The sequence below is a fragment of the Engystomops pustulosus genome, chromosome 7 (assembly GCF_040894005.1).
Source record: "Engystomops pustulosus chromosome 7, aEngPut4.maternal, whole genome shotgun sequence".
Classification (NCBI taxonomy): Eukaryota; Metazoa; Chordata; class Amphibia; order Anura; family Leptodactylidae; genus Engystomops; species Engystomops pustulosus.
Window position 1 is genome coordinate 165279606 of NC_092417.1, and position 23860 is coordinate 165303465.

Here is a 23860-nt window from a genome sequence, read left to right on the forward strand (position 1 = left end):
TTTCGGCGCAGCAGCGCCACCTGGTGGACGGCGGAGGAACTACCTTCTTAAAACCCAGCCGGACCCGAATCCTGTGCAGAGAACGCGCCGCTGGATCGCGAATGGGCCGGGTAAGTAAATCTGCCCCATAGTGTTCCTCCAATCACCGAACTAAGTATAGTTTATATGGACAACTGGACCAGAACATCCAATGACGGGTTATGGAAAGTAATAGATCAGACCCCCGGCTTGTACCGCTCCATGTCTCTGCGTATCCGGGCATTTCTTTCCATTTCCCTCTTTCCTTCTCATATTCTACTTCCCCCTCTCTCCCCTTGTATCTCCCACTCATAAAAACATATGTACAATACACAGTGGAGAATTGAGAGCAGACAAAAGAGAGGCCTTGGATTGCGATTCACATTTATAGGCCGTTGTCAAGGCAATTAATGATTTCTATCATTCTAAAGCGGTCTCCTTGCTGTAAGCTCCTGAATCGGCTTATACAGAAGTCTAACATCACCGCAATGCGATATTCCTACAGCCTGTCCTTAGTAATACTGACTGTGCGGATCCACTTCCTTCTTTGTATACAAGTGCTCACAAACCAGACAAGACCAAACCCTCAACAAACGTTTTTAGCGCTGCCCAACTATCCGCAAACTACAGTCACTGACAAGATAAATCTAGCAGCCATTCCAATACCCTCTGTAGATACCCGAAAAAAATTATATATTTTTATGGAAAAGTATTGTTTTGTTATCAAGTATTCTAACCCTACAGGGAAGTAGCTAAGCTAAAATTTGGGGAAACATGTAAGTTATATTGAAAATAACGATGGAGCATGTTGAAATCCAATAGGCCTGATCTGTCTTTGTAACTCCTCTCAGTAATTGGCCAAGCAGACCCCATATCTAGAGTAGTTGTATGTCTTAAAGGGGATGTCCCACGTATATAAGTTATTCTCCATCAACAGGAGAAGGGACATTTAGCTAATCAGTGGGTGTCCGAATGAAAGAACCCCCACTGATCAAGAGAGCGGGACCCCCTATCTATACAGAGAACGGGAATCCCATTCTCACTAATGGAATGAGAAGCAGGTCCTACTGCTCCATTCCCTGTCTATGGGAGTTAGTCAAGTGCTGTGCTCAGATATTTCCATCATTTCCCAACAATTAAACTAGTGAGAACAGGAGCCCTGTACTCTGTATTGCTGAAAATCCCGTTCTCCTGATCGATGGGGGTCCCGGCATTCAGACCCCCACCGATCAGTTAGTTAACCCTATTCCGCAGATAGGGATAAATTATAGACTTGGGGAAACAATTCCAAACATGTACATGTTCCCCGCAGGTAACCGCCCTTGTAGGAAGGCCTGGATGATCTAATAGGGTTGTCCTATTAGTAACCAAAGAGCAGATCTGGTTGTATAGAGAGGTCCCTGCCCTGGCAGACTTAGACAGTGATCCCCTTTAATAAATGATTGTGTAAAATGTCTATAAACCCAATAGTATTAGCTGAATCCCGAGGGTTTAGAAGCCTTGAGAAGTTAGAACGGCATTTTCTAAATTTTGCTCTAACTCCAAGGTCCCCTTTCTCACACATCATATCCGAGCTCCAGGTGCAGGTATATCTAGAGCCCACAAAAAAAATCTCCTATTCAGCCCAAAAAAATCTCCTACAAATTACATAGATGTGGATTGAATCTGGGAAATGGATAATGGTAGGTGGCAAGGGAAGGGGGCAGCTGTGATGCTGGAGGTGGGTAATGCGGTGAGATTCTGATAACATAGCCTCATGTTCCCTTTCTTCTGCTCTATACACACCAATGGAGGCCACAAAATTCTCTTCTTTCAGACTCCGAGTGTCAAACTCTCGTGTCCCCCGGCCAGCGGGGCCTGACGGGCGGGGGAGCAGCTGCTGGGCTGGCAGCTTTGGGGCCGGTCGAGACTCTCCTCGTGGGATGGTGACAGAATCCCTAGACACGGGGGTCACAGTGCCATCGGCAGAAGGACTGTGCTTCCTTTTCTCGGGTTCTTAAAAGAGGTGCGAGGAGGGAGGAAAGGTACAGGAGAGAAGAAAGATATAAAGATTCGGGAGAGGAGCAGCAAAGAGAGAGAAGAAAAAACGTGAAAGTTATTTATTAGATCATCAGGATGACATCAGAGCTTATAATGACCACCACGTTTCACAACATGTTCTCCATCTATCGGATCACCCATCATCCTTTACCTTTGTTGTAGTAGTGTGTGTGAGCGATTTCTAGGAGGCTGAAGACACTGGCCATGCCGCCCAGGCCAGCGTTGGCATAAGATTGCTCCAAACTGGACACTGTACACTTCAGCAGGTCCAGCATCCCCTTGTATACTTTTTTGCTGATCTCCTATAGAATCACGGAGAGAAATCCAAAGAAATGTGGTTATAAAATGTCATAGGCAGAGATGAGCGGATCAGTAGTTTCAGTTTGGTTTCGGCTGGGCGACCTGGACGTATTGCCAGGGTTGGCTAGTAACAAGGGGTGTCAATTTGCCGGATTGGCTGTTTGGCCGGCAATATGTGCGGGTCGCTCGGCTGCACACAAACTGAAACTGCGGGTCTGCTCATGCCTAGTAACAAGTTATTAATAGACATAAACAGATCCAATTGGAAGACGTGGAATTGGATCAGATTTGCATGACCAATTTGATTCTGAACTAATACAAATTTCCTAGAGAAGTCCTGAAAGAGGGTGAAGAAGTTGTGCGCCACACACCAGAGTCCTTGTTCAACTTTGCCTCCGTTTGCCTCAAAAAGGATCAGCCCTCGAGGAACCAATGAGGACCGGGTCCTCCCAGCGATGTACCAGAGCTGCGGTTCCCAAAGGCGCCCTTCCTAAAATTCTGGGAGAGGAAAGACCCAGTCCCACAGGCTGAGAAATTTAACCACTACTGGGGCAAGGATGCCAGAACCTGGTGGAAAGAGTACCACTTGGTCAGATATGGATACTATAACCTTCCAGTCTGGCTACAGCACCCCAGAATCTGAACATGGACTTGGCAAGAGAAATGGTAGAGGTGAGCTAGATCTCTTTGGGGCCCCAAACCCCTCCAATATAAATGCACGCTGGCAGTTGAGTGACCCCAAACAACCTGACAAGTTCCCCTTAAAGTCATAGAATGGATTTAGTGGTGCGCCAATTGTGCAGTTTCCTCCCCTTAGAATATCAGCTACATCTTTATACAGTTTGCAAAGTGTAAGCCTATTCAATGAGAGAAGTAACTTTTTTTTTGGTATAGTTAGTATAATAAGAGTGGATCGATAAGGGGAAAATCATGCCTAGACTCAGTGGGGGAGATTCATTACGTGATGACCGCCTGACCTGCCACATTTACTATAGTCTACCCAACAAACTCCGCCAGTTAGTGAATACAGGCGCCGGACCACCAGCGGGGGATTTTAAGACTGGTATTCTAAATGCCAATCTCAATGAACTCCCCGCAGTATATATTTGCGTGGTGCTCTACCAGATACAACACCTGCCAGTCTAATTTGCAACAAGCCATAACATATAGCATACACTAGTTATAGTCCATTATCTGGAAGATTTGGCTGAACTCACCACTTCTTGAATGACCTCATTCCGTACATCCTCCTCCGTCTGGATGGAGCGGTTCAGTTTACTCAGGACAAAGACGCGCAGCTGCTCACTTTCCAGCAAACGCCGTACTTTCTTCATGTTCAGCCACCCGACCCCCTGCCCTTCCAGGACGCTGACAGCCACCTCCTTCAGAAACTGCTGATTCTCACTAAAGGAAAGGAGGAACGAACAAGGAATACATCATGTAACTTATCATAAGAAATAATCTGGGGAAAAAAACTGTCAAAAACCCCCTTTTCCCTCGCTATTGACGCAAACAATTCAAACAGGAAGTTTCAAGGTGCATCAACCAAAAAGTGTTCATTCAAATCATGAAGGTTTTTTTTTTATATATATATTAGTCTTTATTTAATTTTTCTGTAAGACTTAAAATCAAATAAATACATTATATATTTTCAAATACATCTTCCATATTTAAAAAACAAGGAGTTATCATATATATATATATATATTATATATATATATATATATATATATGAGTATAACTAGAGGATCAGTGGGTGTATCTGACTGATGGGACCTGCACCGATCACAAAAAACATGATCCTCCAAGCAAAGCGCAGAATGGTGGTCCTGTTCACACTAGTGGGTCACTAATCCATTCACTGTCTATGGGAGCAGTCAAGGTCTTTCTCGGTCATTCCCTTACAATTGAATGGGTTGGCATATCAAGCTGTTGGACGGCTATCAACTAGTAATCCTCATTCCTGTGTATTGGGGATGATTAGGCCCATGATCCAATTTTGATATTGATGTCCCATCTGCAGGATAGGCCAGTATCCAATTGGTGGGGATGCGACACCCAACAGTCCCACCAATGAAATGTTGGGTATTATCTTATGCCATCTTACAAAGCTCTCTGAAAGATGGACATTGAACCAAGGGAGATGCCTCATTAAAGGTTGCACTGAATAAAAATATTTATTTCTATAGCGCCATCAAATTCTGTAGCACTTTACAGATTTGGGGGAACATATACAAATAAAATAAGACATTAAAGAGCAATAAAAAGTCATATGAAACAATAGGAATGAGAAGACCTAGTTTTACTTTTCAATCATGGAAAACTTATTTGCACATCCCAATCCAAGAATTCTCAGTGGAGAATAAAAGGCTTTGGAGACTCTGTATGCAGAGGGAATCCCTTCCTGACCTGGAAGCAGATGGCTCTGTACAATGTATAGGACCAGAGGTAACCATTGATCTCTGGTCTGGGATACCCACCACCGCCACCCCTAACAAACCCTAATAAGTGGTCACCCAATCCCCTTAATATGACAATGTACAATTATGTCTGCAGTGTTCCACTTCAGTGTCAGGTAACATTACATGGCACAGAAGTAAATGTAACCGCTAACAAAGATGAAAAAAAACGTACCTGGAATTGTTTGCTCTGCCCTGAGGGGAAGGAGATTCCCTTTTCACTGTCGGACTGTGTTTTATAACAGAAGACTTGTGATCTACCAGCGCTCGTCTGTTGCTGGCTGCAAAAAGTGAAAATTCTAAGTTACGGAGTAGCAAAACACAGAAGAAATAGCATTTGACACCCCCCCCCCCCCTAAATTGAATCATCACCTGTACAGTTACATTTAGCAAAGTTATTCAAAGAGGAAGGCAAAAAAATTGCAGTGTAAATGGGTTGTAACAAGTTTTCAAGTTATCTCCAATCAACAGGTGGAATCTGACTGTGATCACCAGAACTGGACCCCAGAAATGTAGACCCTTCTCTCCGGATCGCTGAATGTCCCATTCTTGTGATCGGTGGGGGTCCCAGCAGATCAGATTGTTATAGGGATAGGGGCCAACTTGAAATATTAGGACAATTCCTTTAAGGTGGACTTTCCACACCTCCACCTCTTTGTATCATTTGTGTTGCACCACGGAATCCAGAGCAGGGGATATTTTATTTCAGAACACAATGGGGGTCATTTACTAAGGGCCCGATTCGCGTTTTCCCAATGTGTTACCCGAATATTTCCGATTTGCGCCGATTGTACCTGAATTGCCCCGGGATTTTGGCGCATGCGATCGGATTGTGGCGCATCGGCGCTGGCATGCACGCGACGGAAATTGGGGGCGTGGCCGAACGCAAACCCGACGTATTCGGAAAAACCGCCGCATTTAAGAAAAAAAATGTGTCGCGAAAATTACACTTACCTTCACCAGGTATAGGCCGGTGAATTTCAGGGCATTCCAGCGCGCCTCCGGGGAACTTCAGCGCAGCAGTGCCACCTGGTGGACGGCGGAGAAACTACCTCAGTGAATCCCAGCCGGACCCGAATCCAGCGCAGAGAACGCGCCGCTGGATCGCGAACGGACCGGGTAAGTAAATCTGCCCCAATATGCTAATGAGGTTACTGTCAGGTGGGTGGTCCTGGGCGACAGTTGTGCGACTAATTTGCATATTGGGTGCCATAACTACTAGCAAGATTGAGGCTTGTGCCAGAATCAATGAAGTAACACCTATTAATGGATGCAAAAATTTAAGCATGGATTTTTTTTTAAATGTAATTTTAATGGTCTTTAATAATGATGCAAGCTGTAAAAAGAGAATGTGAGAAGGAGAGACGTTGACTAAACCATGAATTTGAGATTGTTCCACAAAATTAGATTTTATGGACCCATCTGAATTTCACTGCTCAGTTAAAGGGGTTGTCACAGGCTATATTCACACGAACGTATGGGGGATGTATATACGGCCCCCACACACGACACTGGGCGCACACGTGCCCTACAGGAGCAGTAGGTTGCAGCACACGTGCAGCACCGCACCGTTGCGTAGCCGGGAGAAAGATAGGATATATCCTATCTTTCGCCGGAATACGGCACTGTGCGCCATTATATTACTATGGAGAGGGTCAGGGGTGAGCGGCGCTCACCCCCTCCTCCTCTCACCGGCGCCGATGTATGCCCACGTACTACGGCATAGCAGGCATACATCGTGTGAATGTAGCCTTATCCTGTGAATAGGAGATAACTAGTTCATTGGTGGAGGTAATACTCCAGGGACCCCCGCACAGATCATGATAATGGAAGACCCAAATAGCTAGAGAATAGGGGTCCTGTTCTCACTAATTGGTGGAGCGGCAGGAAGAGAAGGCAGGGGAATGACAAATATCCATAGACGGGCACATAATTATCCTACTACTCCATCCATTAGTGAAAATGGGATACCTATTCTCCGGAAAGCTTGGGCTCCTGTTCTCCTAATCAAGGGGGTTCCTAGAAGTCTGACCTTAAAGGGGTATTCTCATCTGGGCACTTACATTCAGTTTCATTAATCTGCCATATATAAACATTTCTTCAATTGGATGTTATTAAAAAAAATGTTCCTGTGTGAATAAAATTTCTCATTAATGTAGCCACGTTGTCCCTTAGAAACGAGATGGCTTCCTCGGTTACGACCACGTCACACTCCAGGAGCAGTGGCCAGACATGCGCTTTTCAGTACTGCCTGACCACCTGGCTTCAGCAATCATTACTACAGGACGGGTGCGGGACATGCAGTAACTCCCAGACATTTCATATACAAAAACTTTTTATTTATTTGTTCAATCCCTCCAGCAGAGGTGGCCGTATCTAGGGACACAGTCTTGTTTCTAAGGGACCATATTACTACACTTATGAGAAATTATCTTCACACAGGAATTTTTTTTTTAATAACATCTAATTGAAGAAATGTTTATATATGGCAGATTAATTAATCTGGATGTGAATGCCCAGATGAGAATACCCCTTTAAACAATCAAGCTAGTTATCCCCCTTAGCTTGGATAGGGAATAACTTATGTACTTGGGACAACCCCTTTAAGCCGAGGTTATAACACTGTGGAGAAAAGGACAGAAAGAACATGGGTGAAGGTCCAACAACCCATGACCTGCAGAAATCACGGCAGACATAGAATGTTGGCACGTGACCAGAAGAAGGAATTAAAAACTACTAAAACTACACAACAAGCACCACAAGTGAGAAGCACAAGGCACTGCACGTGATAGATGATGGCGGATGAAAGGGACACAATGGTCGGGGTAACATGCAGAACTCATGCTACAGGCACCCACCTTCTGCTGGGGCGGGCCCAGAGTCTGCAATTATCTCCATTATAGTATTAAGCCCAAATACTGGGACAGAAAACGCAAGGTTAGTGGCAACCAATCAATACGTGAACACAGCTGACACCCTACATTGCTACCAATAGGAGAACATTGGGACAAAATCCGGGGCACCCCAAATAGTCGCTGGGATATCTTATTGTACAATATAAAACACACATAGACAGTACAAGCCCATCCAACCCATTAGTTCCAGATACTAAACTCTCAGACACAACTTTACGTAAAACCCTAAACTCTGTACTTCCCACCGCTAATATTGTGTACACTTACGGTTTGCAATAATAGAGTCTGATCCCAGAAGGCCAAATCAGTACCCAGGTAATGAAATGGTTAATGAAATGGCCGATTCCACCAACCCAGAAACTTAAAGGGGTTTTCAAATACAACATTTATCACTTTAGGGACCATGATCTGATCATGAGGGCTGGAGGGTCCCAGAGTATTCTGTATAAATGGAATAGTAATGCACATAGTAGGACGCACTGCTCAATCACACAGAGGGAGACAGTCCCTCTTGGTGAGTCCTAAGCAGTGGTCCCTGTCCCATTTACACAGGAGACACGTGAACCTCTGTTCACGTGATCAGAGAGGGTCCCAGAAGTGAGACCCCCTGCAAATACTTGTGTTTCTAGGGAATTATGAATAAAAGCCAATGAGTATGCAAACTAAAAGCGCCATCTATATCTACATGAAGTAAAATAGCAAATACAGAGACATCCATACAGACAATCCTGCCATCTACACAGACTGGAAGCTAAGACAAAGAGGCTCTAGGACCCCAAGAACTGACTGGCTGTCATTGCCAAGGACCCCTCTTATCACTTCTACACAATCCTATGCATATGGGGGTCTCTTAACTCTGAACGTGTTATCGAGTGTTATCCTTAAAGGGGTTTTACTACATTTGTAAGTTATTACCTATCCACAGGAGAGGGGATAATAGGATAAATAGTGAGCGTCCAAAGGCTAGGATCCCCACCTATCAATAGAACGGGACACCCAGCAATCCAGAGAATAGGGGTCCTGTTCTTCTTAATGGGTGGAGCGGCAGGAGGAGAATGCATTCTGCCGCTCAGTTCAATACTAGTCTCAGGTATCTCCAGCACTACTAGTCTAGTATTGAGTGCCAATTTCCAACACTCTCATAGTACTGAATAGTGCGCGCTCAACCCCATCAGTGAGAAGGGGAAACCATTCTAATGGTCAGTAGGAGTCCCAGCAGTCGGGCGCTCACCCTTCAGCTTATGCTCTATCTTGTGGATAGGGGGAATAACTTAAAATGGGTTAAGTTCTCCTATACACATAAGTTAAAATCGTCTTAATCCGCACCATTCACCTGACACGGCAACCAGGAGTCTGGCTTCTCCATTCATTATACTCCTGGCTGAACCAATAATGGATGAGCACAAAGGAGTCCTGGCGGGGAGAGATGGATGCGCACTAGGGAATACGGGAGAGAGAGATGGATGCGCACCAGGGAATACGGGAGAGAGAGATGGATGCGCACCAGGGAATACGGGAGAGAGAGATGGATGCGCACCAGGGAATACGGGAGAGAGAGATGGATGCGCACTAGGGAATACGGGAGAGAGAGATGGATGCGCACTAGGGAATACGGGAGAGAGAGATGGATGCGCACTAGGGAATACGGGAGAGAGAGATGGATGCGCACCAGGGAATACGGGAGAGAGAGATGGATGCGCACCAGGGAATACGGGAGAGAGAGATGGATGCGCACCAGGGAATACGGGAGAGAGAGATGGATGCGCACCAGGGAATACGGGAGAGAGAGATGGATGCGCACTAGGGAATACGGAAGAGAGAGATGGATGCGCACTAGGGAATACGGGAGAGAGAGATGGATGCGCACTAGGGAATACGGGAGAAAGAGGGGGCCGCGCACAAAGGAGTCCGAGGAGAGGGCTGGCACCACGGAGTCCGCAGACATAGTTCATTTATAGCTAACTATCTTTCCCAAAGAGATGGGCCATTTCCCATGAATACATGTACAAGAAAACCAGTTTGTACATAGGAAGGAGTTGAGGGATAGCCATCACCTACTCTGCAAAGAACAACCGTTTAAAAGACATTTTAATAGGAATTTCCAAATATCCCATTTTGATTATTAATATCAGCCAACAAGGCAAACCCCTTAGAGAAGAGTCCTGTGCTGTTCTGCCAAATCCTGTGGATTATACAGTAAGCCACGTATCCCCTATAATATCAAGCAATAGCAAAATCTACAAGCACACAAAGCGACACTCCACCTGAGGCGATCTTTGGTTGCTTCCAAAGATCCCCCCGGAACACATACTAACCTTTTCCCAATTCGCCAGCCACTTCTTGCTGACCTGGGAGGAGCATGCAGTAATTGAAATAAAAATAAAATAATAAGGTAATGATGAAGCACAAATGTCGGTGATCACACTGCACCCCCACTCTACAAAGCAGTGGAAGAGAGATGGATACGATGGGGTGGGTCATGGGAAACGATAACTCCCCCGCCCAATACCCAAACACTGCACAGACATACCAACAACTTACCGCACCCGGTCGTGAAAGTTCTTGTCCAGATTTCTATTCTGTACTATACAGAGCACTTACCTTACTGTAAGGAAGACTTTCCTATAACTAAGGGAGCACTTACCTTTTAAGCTGGGGAATGGAGTCGCCTTATCTCGGTTGCCCTTGGTTGGAAGGGTTAAGCTTGACAAACTGAAGCTACTACTATGACTCTTGTATAGATTACCTGCAAGGGGCAAAGAAATAGACATTGAAGCTCATATTCAGAGGCTGAAACAGCACAACCCCAAAGACAAAGATGGGGAGGGTTTACAATACCATCACCATACCAGGCGTCGCCAAAGAAAAAGTGAGACTCCGCTCACATTTCTGTAATTTAATAATCTAATGTACATGCATCTTTTGAGACGCACGTACATTTAGTCGGAAAAGAGGCGCTGTACAGTTACACCTGTGTGCACAATCTCCCAGACGCTGGCAGCGCAGTAATGTGCCATGCTGCCAGCATCCTCACACAGGAGAGTGGAGAGCCATGGAAGACTGGAGAGGCTATGGAAGCGCAAGCAGGTAAGTACGGTTGACTACTGGCTACTCTGTTGGACATCCCTGTGATGGCTGACTATTCTAAGGGGCTGCCCTGTGACTACTGGTTACTTTGGTAGGCTTCCAGCATGACTCAGAGACAAAGAATTTTTAAGGCTGATGATCTAAGGAGTCATGTGGGTGGAGAAGAGTCACAGAAGCCCCCTTCCAGCTTTCCCCATAAAACAAGCACATCACTATAAGCCACATTCATCAAACTTGTGATGAAATGGGGCGTGTATTATGCCAGGGATAGACATCCCAGCCCAGCATGACTCTTTTCCACCCCAACGACCCCTTATAGGTCATTTGCATGTAGCTGTCAAAGAAGTATTTTTTGCTGAATCTCCCAGAATAGAGGACATCATTCCCCCATGGCACACTTACTTGCGAAGGACATGATCCCTCCAAAGCCTTCGTTATTGCTGCTGTTATTGGACACGGTTGAGGTAGGCGAGCTCCCTCGAGAATCTGTTTCTGCGTCAGATTCGTTTGCTAGCTTCAGGCTATTAGGACGTAGAAGAGGCTTCTGGGAGCTGAGAAAAAAAGAAAGGGGATGCAACCAAAAAAAAATTTAATCTACAAAAGAGGTTTCCAGATTTGCTTTAATACACATCACACCTTAGAGAGGGGGTAAATGATTTTATTAATATAGCAGGACCCCAACTGCCCAGGGGCTGTGACTTTTATTGCTTTTAGGTTGCATGGAAGGGGCTCTCCTGGATTATTAGGTGATCCATCAGCCTGGTGAGTTTTGCATCTCAGTGCCATTACTTTAAAAGGGATCGAGTTGCAAACACTTATGTTGGATGACTGTAACATTACTGGTCGATGACGTAGAAGCAGTACACACTGGAGCAGTTACCCCTTTAAGACAGATATAGGTCCCAGGTAGAGAGGAGTGGACCTGCCGTTCCCATTCTGGTTCGGCCACCTGACCCAGACACATTACTGGATTGGCAAACGAACTGAACAGCCAACAAAATTAACACCCCTAGGTACTTAGTAATGTCTATGATTATCAACTCCCCTCGAGAGCCAGTCCGGCAACATATTTGCCAAACCCAGGGCGAGAATGGCAGATCCACTCATCTCTAGTTCTGGGTGTTAGACCCCTGACCTTTCCCCATCATATTCCATTCATCGCCACTTCCTTGACTCCTAAAATTGGGAACAGATCTTACCGGGTGCCATTGACCGTCTGATTGAACATTGGGGTATAGCTTTCTTCCCGGTCTTCGTTCTCTTCCTCAGGAGGAAATCCATACTGTGGCTCAAAATATGGATTGTCATACTCTCGTCTCCGGGCTTCGCTGCCGACAGACGCCTCGCTCTCACGTCGCTCCATAACAAGCCGGTTGAAGGTGGGTGCCAAAGCAGGTAGGTGATTCTGCAGGACCCCCAAAACCTTCTCATCAGGCTCTGTCGAATCTGCAGATTCTTGCTACAGTAGTGAAGACAAGACTATGTTATACTTCTGTATTGGAATGAATGTACACATGCAGAAATGTATGTGATTGTCTTGTATAGTTGTGGTTGAATAGAAAGATCATTCAGAAAATGTCGTGACATGTTTGCCTATACCCTTAAAGGGGTTTTCTGGTGATAGAAAGTTAGGCCCTATCCAAACTTGCTGATCGGTGGTGGTCTCAGCGATGGGACCCACACAATTCACAAGGAATTTTGTCAATGTGTCCATTGTACCCCCATTGCACCCGAGAGGACTGGAGCAGCCAGTAACGCATGCGCAGGCCGTTCTGTTCATCTCTGCAGCGCCTTTACAATGAATGGAGCAGCCTGTGCATGCATGACTGGCAGCTCCGGTCATCTGGGGTGCAATGGAGGTTCAACTGACTCCCGTTTTAGTGATCCGTGCGGGTCCCATCACTGAGACCCCACCTTTCAGCAAGTTAGGCCCTATCCTGTGGGGCCTAACATGCTATGACCACACAACCCCTTTAAAACATTAGCATTGTATAGAGATTTTTATCCAAATACTGTATTGTAGGCCTAGGACACAAGGGAAATTATGACATCTTATAAAAATCTGCAGAGATTTCTGCTGGAAAAAAAGGAACCAATTTTCAAATCGGATTTTGGCCGGCAAATCCAATTTAATCAAAAATTGTTTGCAGAATCCTGAACAGCTTTTATTTTCCACTCCAAAATCCTTTGTGTGAACAGAACGATGTCACATGTGCCGGCCTAAGCCCCTGCAATGATATGAGCCTACACTTACTGTATTGGCTCCATGGATGACGGTACTGGGGCTGCTGCTGGCGGTGGTGCTGGAGCCGGAGCGCGGCTGGTTGTTATCGGGCGAGTTCTCGCTATCAGGCGCCGTTTCCTCCACTTCTCCCGTGTACTCATGGAAATCATCAAACTCCACTTCACTTGCGTCTCCCAGTGCGGCGTGTGTTAGAGGGTCTACATCTAAAAGGTTATTTATGTAATGAGGCTAAACTCAACAATACAGAAAGTTCTGCATCACATGTCCTCATAGATACTCACTTGGTGTGTCCCCATTTATGTCACATTTTATCATCTCACTGACAAAGTCTCCGAGAGAAGAATAGGAAGAACTGGAGTCATCGTATTCCACACTGTCACTTCCACTGCAAGGATAACGCAGGTCATTAGGGGACATGCAAAGCAAGGAGCACACTACAAAATAAGAAGCTGGATTCCTCCATGACTTAGTCATTTCACAATGGAATAGAGGCAGTCTATGGCAGGGGAGGGCAATTCATTTTCCCATTGGGCCACATGAGAAAGTGGAATGGTTTTAGAGGACAGGACTAATATACTTAATTCTACCTAAAACCTAATGCCCCCTGTCATTGAGAGTTAACCGTTTAAAAGCAACCTTTAGGGCCTGCAACAATTTACCGTTACGACAAAACATAAAAACGGACCTGTCATCAGTCGGATCCGAATCACTGTCCCGTTCCATTGGGACACTGAGCGCTTCACCCAGCTGGGAATTTGCATCATATACGCGATAATGGATGGGCTGTAGCTGGTGGGCGTACCATTTAGGCTTGTCCCCAATAGATGCTGGGTCAAACATATCTGTATAGAGGGGTAAAAAGCGAAACGGTGTCATACAAAGCAGGAACCAGCCCGATGTAGAGGAAGGAGGCAGAACGGGACTTACTGTTGTGGATCCTCTGAAAGGCAAAGTTAGTGGGGTTTAGAGACCACTCCGCAAAGAACTCCACCGCTTGCGTTTTGGAAAGCTTCTCGGAGAAGAGACAAGCCTTGGGACGTGAAGCCAGGAAGGAAGAAGACTGGAAAGCCACCACAGGCCGAGGGAAGAGGCGTAGAGTCCGGGTGTGAAACTGGAAACCTTGTAACATGTTGGGAGAGTTAAAGAACCGGACCATCGCGACCCTGAAAAGGGAAAATGGAAAAGAGATAGAATCAGGGAGAATATTAGAGCAACCAGAATGTGGAATTTCCTCTAAACAGCAAAGAAGATTCTAAATCATTTACTCCATATAAATATTATATGCGATTTCCCTGGTCAGGACTGTCAATCACTGTGTGTGGGCGGACTAATGAGGACTCTCACTGTCAATCACTGTGTGTGGGCGGACTAATGAGGACTCTCACTGTCAATCACTGTGTGTGGGCGGACTAATGAGGACTCTCACTGTCAATCACTGTGTGTGGGTGGAGTAATCAGGACTCTCACTGTCAATCACTGTGTGTGGGCGGACTAATGAGGACACTCACTGTCAATCACTGTGTGTGGGCGGACTAATGAGGACTCTCACTGTCAATCACTGTGTGTGGGCGGACTAATGAGGACTCTCACTGTCAATCACTGTGTGTGGGCGGACTAATGAGGACTCTCACTGTCAATCACTGTGTGTGGGCGGAGTAATCAGGACTCTCACTGTCAATCACTGTGTATGGGTAGGGTAATCAGGACTCTCCCTGTCAATCACTGTGTGTAGGCGGAGTAATCTGGACTCATTTCGTTTTAAAAAAAAATTCTGCTACAAGCCATATAAACTCCTATATCACTGAGCTCAGCTTCTCTCCCTCATTCACATACTCATCTTATATAACAGAGCAAAAAGTTCACTTTAAGGTCACAGAAATTATAGAGTACAAAAGACAAGGCTACATTGTACTTTCCTCTAGCGCAGCATCATGTAAGAGCTGTAAACCAGATTATACAGAGAAGAGGACTATATACTCCCAGTATAATGGAGTATCACATTGTATAATAGAATACATAGGGCTAATCAGGTTTCCATCCCATTTAATGAAGTCCGGATTATAAAAAGAAGTAATTTACCGTGTCGCAACGTCCACAGAATCTACATCGTTTCCATAAATCAGTGGGTTGAATTCTGTGGAGGGCGTCCCCTGTGCGTCGCTGTGAGGTCGGAGCATAGCCGCCTCTGACCCCTCGTGGAATCGGTCCAGGTTCAGGATGGGCTGTGTGTTGAGACTCATACTAGCCAGCGCCTACACGAAGGAAACACAGTCACTTTATCAACTTATTACCATCTTTAGGAAAAACTCTTTTCTTGCTTTCCACATGTCTGTATTATGAACCCACATATCCTTTGTAACCAGCTACAACTTTTTCTACTGACCCCAAGCTTGCATGGTCTACATGTAACAAGAGATTAGTGGACCCGATGGTCAGATACGGATGCCTAACCGGGATATATTGGCAGCCGAAAGGGCCAATCCGTCAAACTGACGCTCCTAGCAACTAGTCATGGCTATAATTGTCTACAGGGACATCGCTTGGCCAGTCATAGCCATGGCTAGTTGCTTGGGAGTCAATTTGCCGGATTGGCTATTCGGCTGCCATTATGCCTGTATCAGGCGTCCGATCCCGACCATCAGGTGCATTCATCTATATATGTGACATCAGAAACCAAAAAGACAGACACTATGAAGATATGCTTTAAGTCAGGTCATGTCTGAAAAAATCCCACCTCTACGCATAGCCCTTTATAGGATTAAAAATAATTAAGGACTGACCACAAAAACTGGGGTCTGCAAGTGCGCCCCATGTGAATACATGCCTGCTGCTTCATTCATGTCTATGTAACTGCAGATACGGTAGGTTTAGATAAGGTGGTACAAGATCTATAGGGATTCCCCATCTAGGGCGCCAAGGGATTCCCCCATCTAGGGCGCCAAGGGATTCCCCCATCTAGGGCGCCAAGGGATTCCCCCATCTAGGGCGCCAAGGGATTCCCCCATCTAGGGCGCCAAGGGATTCCCCCATCTAGGGCGCCAAGGGATTCCCCCATCTAGGGCGCCAAGGGATTCCCCCATCTAGGGCGCCAAGGGATTCCCCCATCTAGGGCGCCAAGGGATTCCCCCATCTAGGGCGCCAAGGGATTCCCCCATCTAGGGCGCCAAGGGATTCCCCCATCTAGGGCGCCAAGGGATTCCCCCATCTAGGGCGCCAAGGGATTCCCCCATCTAGGGCGCCAAGGGATTCCCCCATCTAGGGCGCCAAGGGATTCCCCCATCTAGGGCGCCAAGGGATTCCCCCATCTAGGGCGCCAAGGGATTCCCCCATCTAGGGCGCCAAGGGATTCCCCCATCTAGGGCGCCAAGGGATTCCCCCATCTAGGGCGCCAAGGGATTCCCCCATCTAGGGCGCCAAGGGATTCCCCCATCTAGGGCGCCAAGGGATTCCCCCATCTAGGGCGCCAAGGGATTCCCCCATCTAGGGCGCCAAGGGATTCCCCCATCTAGGGCGCCAAGGGATTCCCCCATCTAGGGCGCCAAGGGATTCCCCCATCTAGGGCGCCAAGGGATTCCCCCATCTAGGGCGCCAAGGGATTCCCCATCTAGGGCGCCAAGGGATTCCCCATCTAGGGCGCCAAGGGATTCCCCATCTAGGGCGCCAAGGGATTCCCCATCTAGGGCGCCAAGGGATTCCCCATCTAGGGCGCCAAGGGATTCCCCATCTAGGGCGCCAAGGGATTCCCCCTCTAGGGCGCCAAGGGATTCCCCCTCTAGGGCGCCAAGGGATTCCCCATCTAGGGCGCCAAGGGATTCCCCATCTAGGGCGCCAAGGGATTCCCCATCTAGGGCGCCAAGGGATTCCCCATCTAGGGAGCCAAGGGATTCCCCATCTAGGGCGCCAAGGGATTCCCCATCTAGGGCGCCAAGGGTTTCCCCATCTAGGGCGCCAAGGGATTCCCCATCTAGGGCGCCAAGGGATTCCCCATCTAGGGCGCCAAGGGATTCCCCATCTAGGGCGCCAAGGGATTCCCCATCTAGGGCGCCAAGGGATTCCCATCTAGGGCGCCAAGGGATTCCCATCTAGGGCGCCAAGGGATTCCCATCTAGGGCTCCAGACAGCCAAATGGATGTGGAAGAAGATATAGATGGATAACATTGCATCTCATGCACAATAGATGGGGATCGCCACGGACCTCCTTTGCTTCCCTGAATAGGTCACAGAGCATGCCCACAACTCCCTCCAATAAAACCCAATGAGTCATCATAAGACTCAAAGTTCATATTCTGTAAAACAAACCTACGGATGACGTTATCAGCAGCTGAAGCAATACTGCCGACCCCATGTGTAAAGAAAAAAAAAAACACAATAAAGAGTTCAATACAGAACACGATCTGGTTTCAATAATTGTGTTTTTTTTCTACACATCAATAAAACATAAAAAAAGAAAAAGTGCGAGAATAGAAAGAACGGCAAGAACCTTGTTATCGGAGGCGAGAAGACGCTGCTGCGTGATCACGGACATGCTGTGCAGACACTGAGAGGACGTCACATGACAATACCAGCGGCCAATCAGAGACAAGACGGACAACATGAGCACAAAGAGACAGATGGAGGGAAGAAAATTAAGAATCACTCAACACAGATGAGGAAAATGAGGGCAGAACAGAGAAAAGAAGTTGTCAATTTTATCTTTCCAGAGGGAGGGGGCAAAAAAATTAAAGATTTAGCAACAATAAAATGTTAAAAAAAAAAAAAAATCACTGTTAAAAAGAGATGTTAAAGGGGTTTTCCAGGTAACATATAGATTGAGGATGTATCCACTTGAATGGAAGCGGGGCTGCAGTTGCACCGCTCTGACTCTATACAGAGAATGGAGCTGTTCCTCCAGTTCTCTTATAAAAGGGGGGTCTCTAAAATGTTAGACCCTCGTTGACCTTATATGGATGATCCATGCAATGGATAAGTCATCAATATACAGAGGACGGAAAACCCTTTAAAACATGTACTTATCTTTCCATTTTTTTTATCTTAAACAGATCCAAAATTCTTTGCCAACTTTACCCACATTATATCTGTATGGTCAGAGCTCACCTAACCCCTTGCTTCCCTTAAAGGGGTCTTACAAGATTGACTGTCACTGTAGGACATAAATATCTGACCGATCATAAGCACTCGCATGATAAATGATGATCTATAAGGGACTCGGCCAAGTTCTACTACTGATGTATTGTCTTCACCGGTCAATCAATCCGAACACCATCATATGTCATACAAGACATAACCCCAAATTTATTATGGAGTTGGGCAGAGCCTTAAAGTGATTGACCACTAATTCTAAACTTTAACCGTGTACATAGAAGACTCTATCAAGGTCACCCATATTTTACTTACTCTATTAAAGATTGGGGTTCACTGCTGGGAGGTGAGGAGGATGTGACCACCAGGCAGCAGGACTCTGGACTTCCTGTGACGTCACATGTCCTGCTGCCTTCTAGTGGATGAAGGGAGCCGAGCAGTCACTACTGTGTACGTGCACCCACCGTCATAACCACTGCTAAATTATTGATTGGGGTCGAGGGGGATAAAAGAGGGGATTCTAGAAAGGACGTTTTATAGGCTGGGGTAAAACCTGGTCACATGTTCCCACTAAAATAGGGTGGTATATCAATATGAGAATACACCTCTTACTCAGTCTTGGAGCAGAAACGACCATAACAGACATAATATGAAATGAAGCCAGACACATTTTGGACCCTTACAGATAAAATAAACCAAAGATGGACACACACCGCAAGATACGATGAACGGGAAAGAAAGAGACAAGCTTAATGTGCATGAGGCAGCTGCTTGATACTAGGAGTTAGATATAGTCATACAAAAGAACAAATGTAACAGAACCCCAGAAGTGATAGAAAATGATTGCACAATTTTTTTTTAGGATACAGAAATACAAAAATAGGATATATAACAACATCTGAGCAATCTAAGCTTAAAGTACTAAAAAAAAAAAAAAAAAAAAAACTATATAAATTGGGTCATCTGGGGAATCTGTAGGCCACATCCCTGGCGCTCCCTGGGTCACCTGTTTCAGGTGCTTTTTCAGTTCTGAAGCCTCCGGTTCTGGGAGGACTGGCAGCAGTTCTGCGTTGGTGGGGGCCACGACCTGTGCACATAGAATATATTCAATATATTCAGTATTAAGTTTTGTGTATATGCAATAAAAGAGGATGAAGAGGGGACGGGCTTACCCTGTTGGTGTCCAGGTCTACCAACCACACATCGTCCGGCATCCGGAAGTCAGACTTGTAGAGAAAAAAGCTGGCGGGAACTCCTATGATGTACGGGGTGGGTGCCAAGAGCAGCTAAACAATAAATACATTGTCACTGATATTTCCTGATCTGATAAGAACTAATACAAGCAGCAACAGTGAACGAGGAATGGGAGGGCGCAGATTAGGGACCTCGCTGCGCAAATTAGGTGCCAAGATGAACTGGCAGACAGGGAGAAGGAAGCTGGGAACATGGCACCACACGCACGTCTTACCTGTTCTGCGGAGGCCATGCAGGTAGGCAGCAGAGGGATCACAGGAAACATGTATTCAAGTGGATAGATCATAGATACAAACGCCATGACCGACATAGACAATGCATTGTAGTCTCGGGACTGCAGAACCACCTGAAAACACGAAAGATCAGATCGGAATTTAAAAGTACCAGGACAACAGCGTAATCCATTAAAAGGTAATACACATGGCCCCAGGAAGGGGGGGGGCCTGTTTGCTGGACAGATTCACGGACCCAAGACAGTGCAGAGGACAAGACAGTGGCATCATAGTGTTATAGGATACAATACACTGTGCTTAGTCTGTGAAAACTGCCCAGCACATGGTCCGTGATTGATCTACCGATCACGGACGTGTTTTAGACCTTAAAGGAGTTTTAAAAACTATTTAAAGAGGATCTTTCACCACCTCACATGTGGAGAAAAACCACACCATAATGTGGGGGGCTGCAACACAGATTTAGGGGCACTTTGAATTTTCTTTCTAGCCCCTACTGTTACCAAGATATCAGTCCTGGTACCTGACCATAATAATCCCCTCCACTATCAGAGAGGATATACTGGAGACGAAAAGGAGGGCAGGGGCGTGTTATGATAATCTTCCCTGAAACTGATACACCGAGAAAATAATAGTATTACACGCCCCCTTGTCTGCTCCTGAACCTCCTCTCTGACACTGGAGAGGTTTACAATGGTCAGATACCAGGACTGATATCTGAGCAACCAAAGGGGCCACAAAGAAAATTCAAAGTGCCCCAGAATCTGTAAAGCAGCCACAAGTGGAAGGTCATCTTTAAGTAATACTCTATCAACAAGATAGGGAATAGCAAGCTGATCGCCAAGTGTCCAACTGCTGGGACCCCCAGTGATCACTAGAGAACAGAACCCCCTATAACAGATAGATAACATGCAACTGAACCCAAGTATAAAAAAATAAAAATGACCAATACCTTATGTTCCAGCAGAATACAGGACAAGACCTGCAAACAGGCTTCCACACCAAGAAGCTCTAAGGGTAAGTGCAGGGGAAAATCCACCAGAGAGAATCTGGAAGGGTCAGGAAGGGCAAAGGTCAAGGGTGGCTGCAGCTCCAACGGTAAGACTTCTACATCGACCCTCTTCTGACCGGGGACCGGAGTGGGAGAGCGGAGCAGACGGTAAATCCAAGCTTCTATTTCCCGTAAGTCGTGCAGGAGGACGTTAGACTTTTCTTCTAGCTGCAGAGAACCGGTGAAGATCCTCCACATGGTGTCTCTGGAAGACAAATATGACAAGTGATAAAGAGCCTCAATAGGACAAGGTGCACAAGTACATGAGAAACCAACAGCGCCAGATCCCAGAAACCTTACACCAAGCTCTTAATGGAAAACACATGCACACTCAGCTGGGCCGGGGGTTCATGTGTCTGACAAGAGTCCAGATGGACCTCGGTGTCCAAAGTATTGGAACAAATGACACAACTCTTCCATTTGGAGAAACTGGAAGCAGAGAGAGCAAAGTCCAAACTGACGGGGAAACTGTTCAGGAGATGGAAGGGTTTCCTCATGCACCATCTTTCAGCCTTTTTCCCTAACACAATGGTACCTGACGGAACAGCTTAGGGGCACGCTAAGAAATTGGGGTTTGCCTGGCTAGGGGGACAAATGCAATATAACTCGCACGAAAACAAGATACACTGTTTAGGGACTCAGCCCTAGGGTATAACACCGATTGTACCTGACTGATAGAATCTTCAATAGCGACTTCTGTATTGATGTATACATTTCCTATCTGAGCAAAACGAATATATCCAACTAACTTCCTGGTGTGCGAGTCGTAGAACTGCTGTGTTCGACCTTTGTGATATATGTTACAATCGGCCTGCGTGCCGAGTCTATGTTACTGTAAATGTTTGTGTAAAATATAAAACAAAATAAAATTATTAAAAAAAGAGTTGGGATGTATAACGAGTAGAGTTTGAAGCAATGGGGCAGATTTACTTACCCGGCCCATTCGCGATCCAGCGGCGCGTTCTCTGCGGAGGATTCAGGTCTTCCGGTGATTCACTAAGGCAGTTCCTCCAACGTCCACCAGGTGGCGCTGCTGCGCTGAAGTTCCCCGAGGCCCGCTGGAATGCCCTGAAGTTCACCGGCCTATTCCTGGGGAAGGTAAGCGCAAGTCCCGCAACACTTTTTTTAAATGCGGCGGTTTTTCCGAATCGTTAGTTCGGCCACGCCCACCGATTTCCGTCGAGTGCGTGCCGGCGACGATACGCCACAATCCGATCGCGTGCGCCAAAATCCCGGGGCAATACAGGGAAAATGGGCGCAAATCGGAAATATTCAGGTAACACTTCGGGAAAACGCGAATCGGGCCCTTAGTAAATGACTCCCAATATGTCCCAGCCTATGAATCACGATCACCAACTTAGTGTACTTGGATGGATGGATAGATGGTTAATGTGGCAAACAATACAAGTCTGGTGAGGGCCAATACTCTATGCCCAATTTCATTTCGCAGTGGAATTAGAAGTAGAGTTATTCTGCTTTACATGAACTGCCCCAAGGGTGTAAAGGACCATATACACCACTGTTAACACTATGCTTTGCACTTAAAACGGGATCCAATCACCAGACTTTACCCCATCTAGCCCCCTACAGTCCCCTCTTTTATGTGAAATCTCACCAATTTACCTATTAAAAAATCTCCTCCAAAACATAGGAAATTAAGCAAAGAAGAGTCACTTTTTGCCTGAGACAAGTCACAGGGGGAGTGTCATAGTGTCATTTAGAGCCCTTACCTTATAAAGGATCCATTACACTTAGAAACATTTGGTTTCATATTAAAAGACAAGAATCTCATCTTTCAGATCGCATCAGGCTTGTGATTTTGTGAGCTACAGAACTGGAGATACAGGCAATAAACAGGCAAGACCCGGAGCTTTACCTGCATCTCAGATGTCCAACCGCTTTTATCTCCGGTTCTGTAACTCACAGAACCACAATTTGTACCTTCCCCAAAAGAGGAGATTCTTGTCTTTCATATGACACCAGAACCATGTTTCAGGATGCTATAGGGAGACGGGTCAGATTTCTCATAAGAGGGAACTCTAGAAAAGACATTTTATCCCCTACCTTAGGGGGCTGGGAGTTTATGGGGTTCCCTTTAACAAAGACTCTCTTGGACAATAGCCGGGGCTTAGTCACGTCTGGATGATACGCGGAGATGCGTCATGATAATTGGCCACGTCTGTGGATTATTCGCTCTCCTCTGTGTGGCCTTGGAGCAAACGCTGGAAACGAGGGGGACGCGGGCGTATTTATTCATAGCGACACAATGTTTCTTATTATAAGGATGTGACGGAGATGAATCACAGGTTTTCTCCTATAAAAGGAAAGCTTCAGCAAAACAACATGAATCGTGTGTAGAGGAGTCGCTACAGAAGTCGTCTGATCCCGTGTCCGTTATGTCGTTAGACGGATGGACCGGAGGAGAAAAGTCTGAGAAAGCGACTGTGAATCATGAAACATCTGGAGTGTGCGTCCTGTGTTCTTAAAGGGCTACGGCGGGAGGTGTGCATCCTCTGTCCTTAAAGGGCTATGGCGGGAGGTGTGCATCCTCAGTCCTTAAAGGGCTATGGCGGGAGGTGTGCATCCTCAGTCCTTAAAGGGCTATGGCGGGAGGTGTGCATCCTCAGTCCTTAAAGGGCTATGGCGGGAGGTGTGCATCCTCAGTCCTTAAAGGGCTATGGCGGGAGGTGTGCCTCCTGTGTCCTTAAAGGGCTATGGCGGGAGGTGTGCCTCCTGTGTCCTTAAAGGGGATCCCAGGAGTGTGATAAAGGGGCGACAGTCATTCTACAGGACCTCTCCAGCTGGAGCATGCCGTGCGTCTTATTGGCTACTACAATTAAAAGCCAAGAACAGGCGGTCCCCGAGTTAAGGACAACTTACAGATGACCCGTAGAGCTGTGACCTCTGCAATGATCAGCTGTAAGGTGTCTGTAATGAAGCTTTATTGAAAATCCTTGTTCCCATGGCAGCAAAAAAGTTTTAAAAAAATCACTGGGACAATTTTTTATTTTTTTTTGTCTGGAGCTACAATTATAAAATCTACCAGTTCGCAGTTCGAACTAACATACAGGATGGGTTCTTTATATTTGTTCTTAAGGTGAAATTGTATGTATGTGAGAAGTAGTCACAGGGGCCTCACCACTTACAGGAAGTGCAATATACTCTATACTCGAAACCCCCCC

The 23860-nt window shown here is 46.3% G+C and overlaps 1 protein-coding gene across 42 annotated transcripts in view; it reads right to left on the reverse strand.

Moving 5' to 3' along the window:
* Positions 1 to 23860, reverse strand: part of MADD (MAP kinase activating death domain) — a 76227-nt gene that overhangs the window by 22994 nt on the left and 29373 nt on the right. For 18 of the 42 annotated variants that reach the window (XM_072118720.1, XM_072118726.1, XM_072118713.1 and 15 more), the window contains exons 4-22: positions 20580 to 20883; positions 19612 to 19743; positions 19316 to 19429; positions 19150 to 19230; positions 17545 to 17601; positions 15144 to 15316; positions 13992 to 14227; positions 13750 to 13906; positions 13346 to 13449; positions 13074 to 13267; positions 12019 to 12278; positions 11222 to 11370; positions 10377 to 10478; positions 10048 to 10080; positions 7676 to 7735; positions 4993 to 5098; positions 3576 to 3762; positions 2210 to 2360; positions 1804 to 2013 (exon numbers count right to left, since the gene is read on the reverse strand). In XM_072118720.1, the coding sequence (XP_071974821.1) occupies positions 1804 to 2013; positions 2210 to 2360; positions 3576 to 3762; positions 4993 to 5098; positions 7676 to 7735; positions 10048 to 10080; positions 10377 to 10478; positions 11222 to 11370; positions 12019 to 12278; positions 13074 to 13267; positions 13346 to 13449; positions 13750 to 13906; positions 13992 to 14227; positions 15144 to 15316; positions 17545 to 17601; positions 19150 to 19230; positions 19316 to 19429; positions 19612 to 19743; positions 20580 to 20883 (2810 nt within the window). The remainder of the gene's footprint in view (positions 1 to 1803; positions 2014 to 2209; positions 2361 to 3575; positions 3763 to 4992; positions 5099 to 7675; positions 7736 to 10047; positions 10081 to 10376; positions 10479 to 11221; positions 11371 to 12018; positions 12279 to 13073; positions 13268 to 13345; positions 13450 to 13749; positions 13907 to 13991; positions 14228 to 15143; positions 15317 to 17544; positions 17602 to 19149; positions 19231 to 19315; positions 19430 to 19611; positions 19744 to 20579; positions 20884 to 23860) is intronic. The other 24 variants (XM_072118746.1, XM_072118744.1, XM_072118745.1 and 21 more) reach the window with 6 other exon arrangements.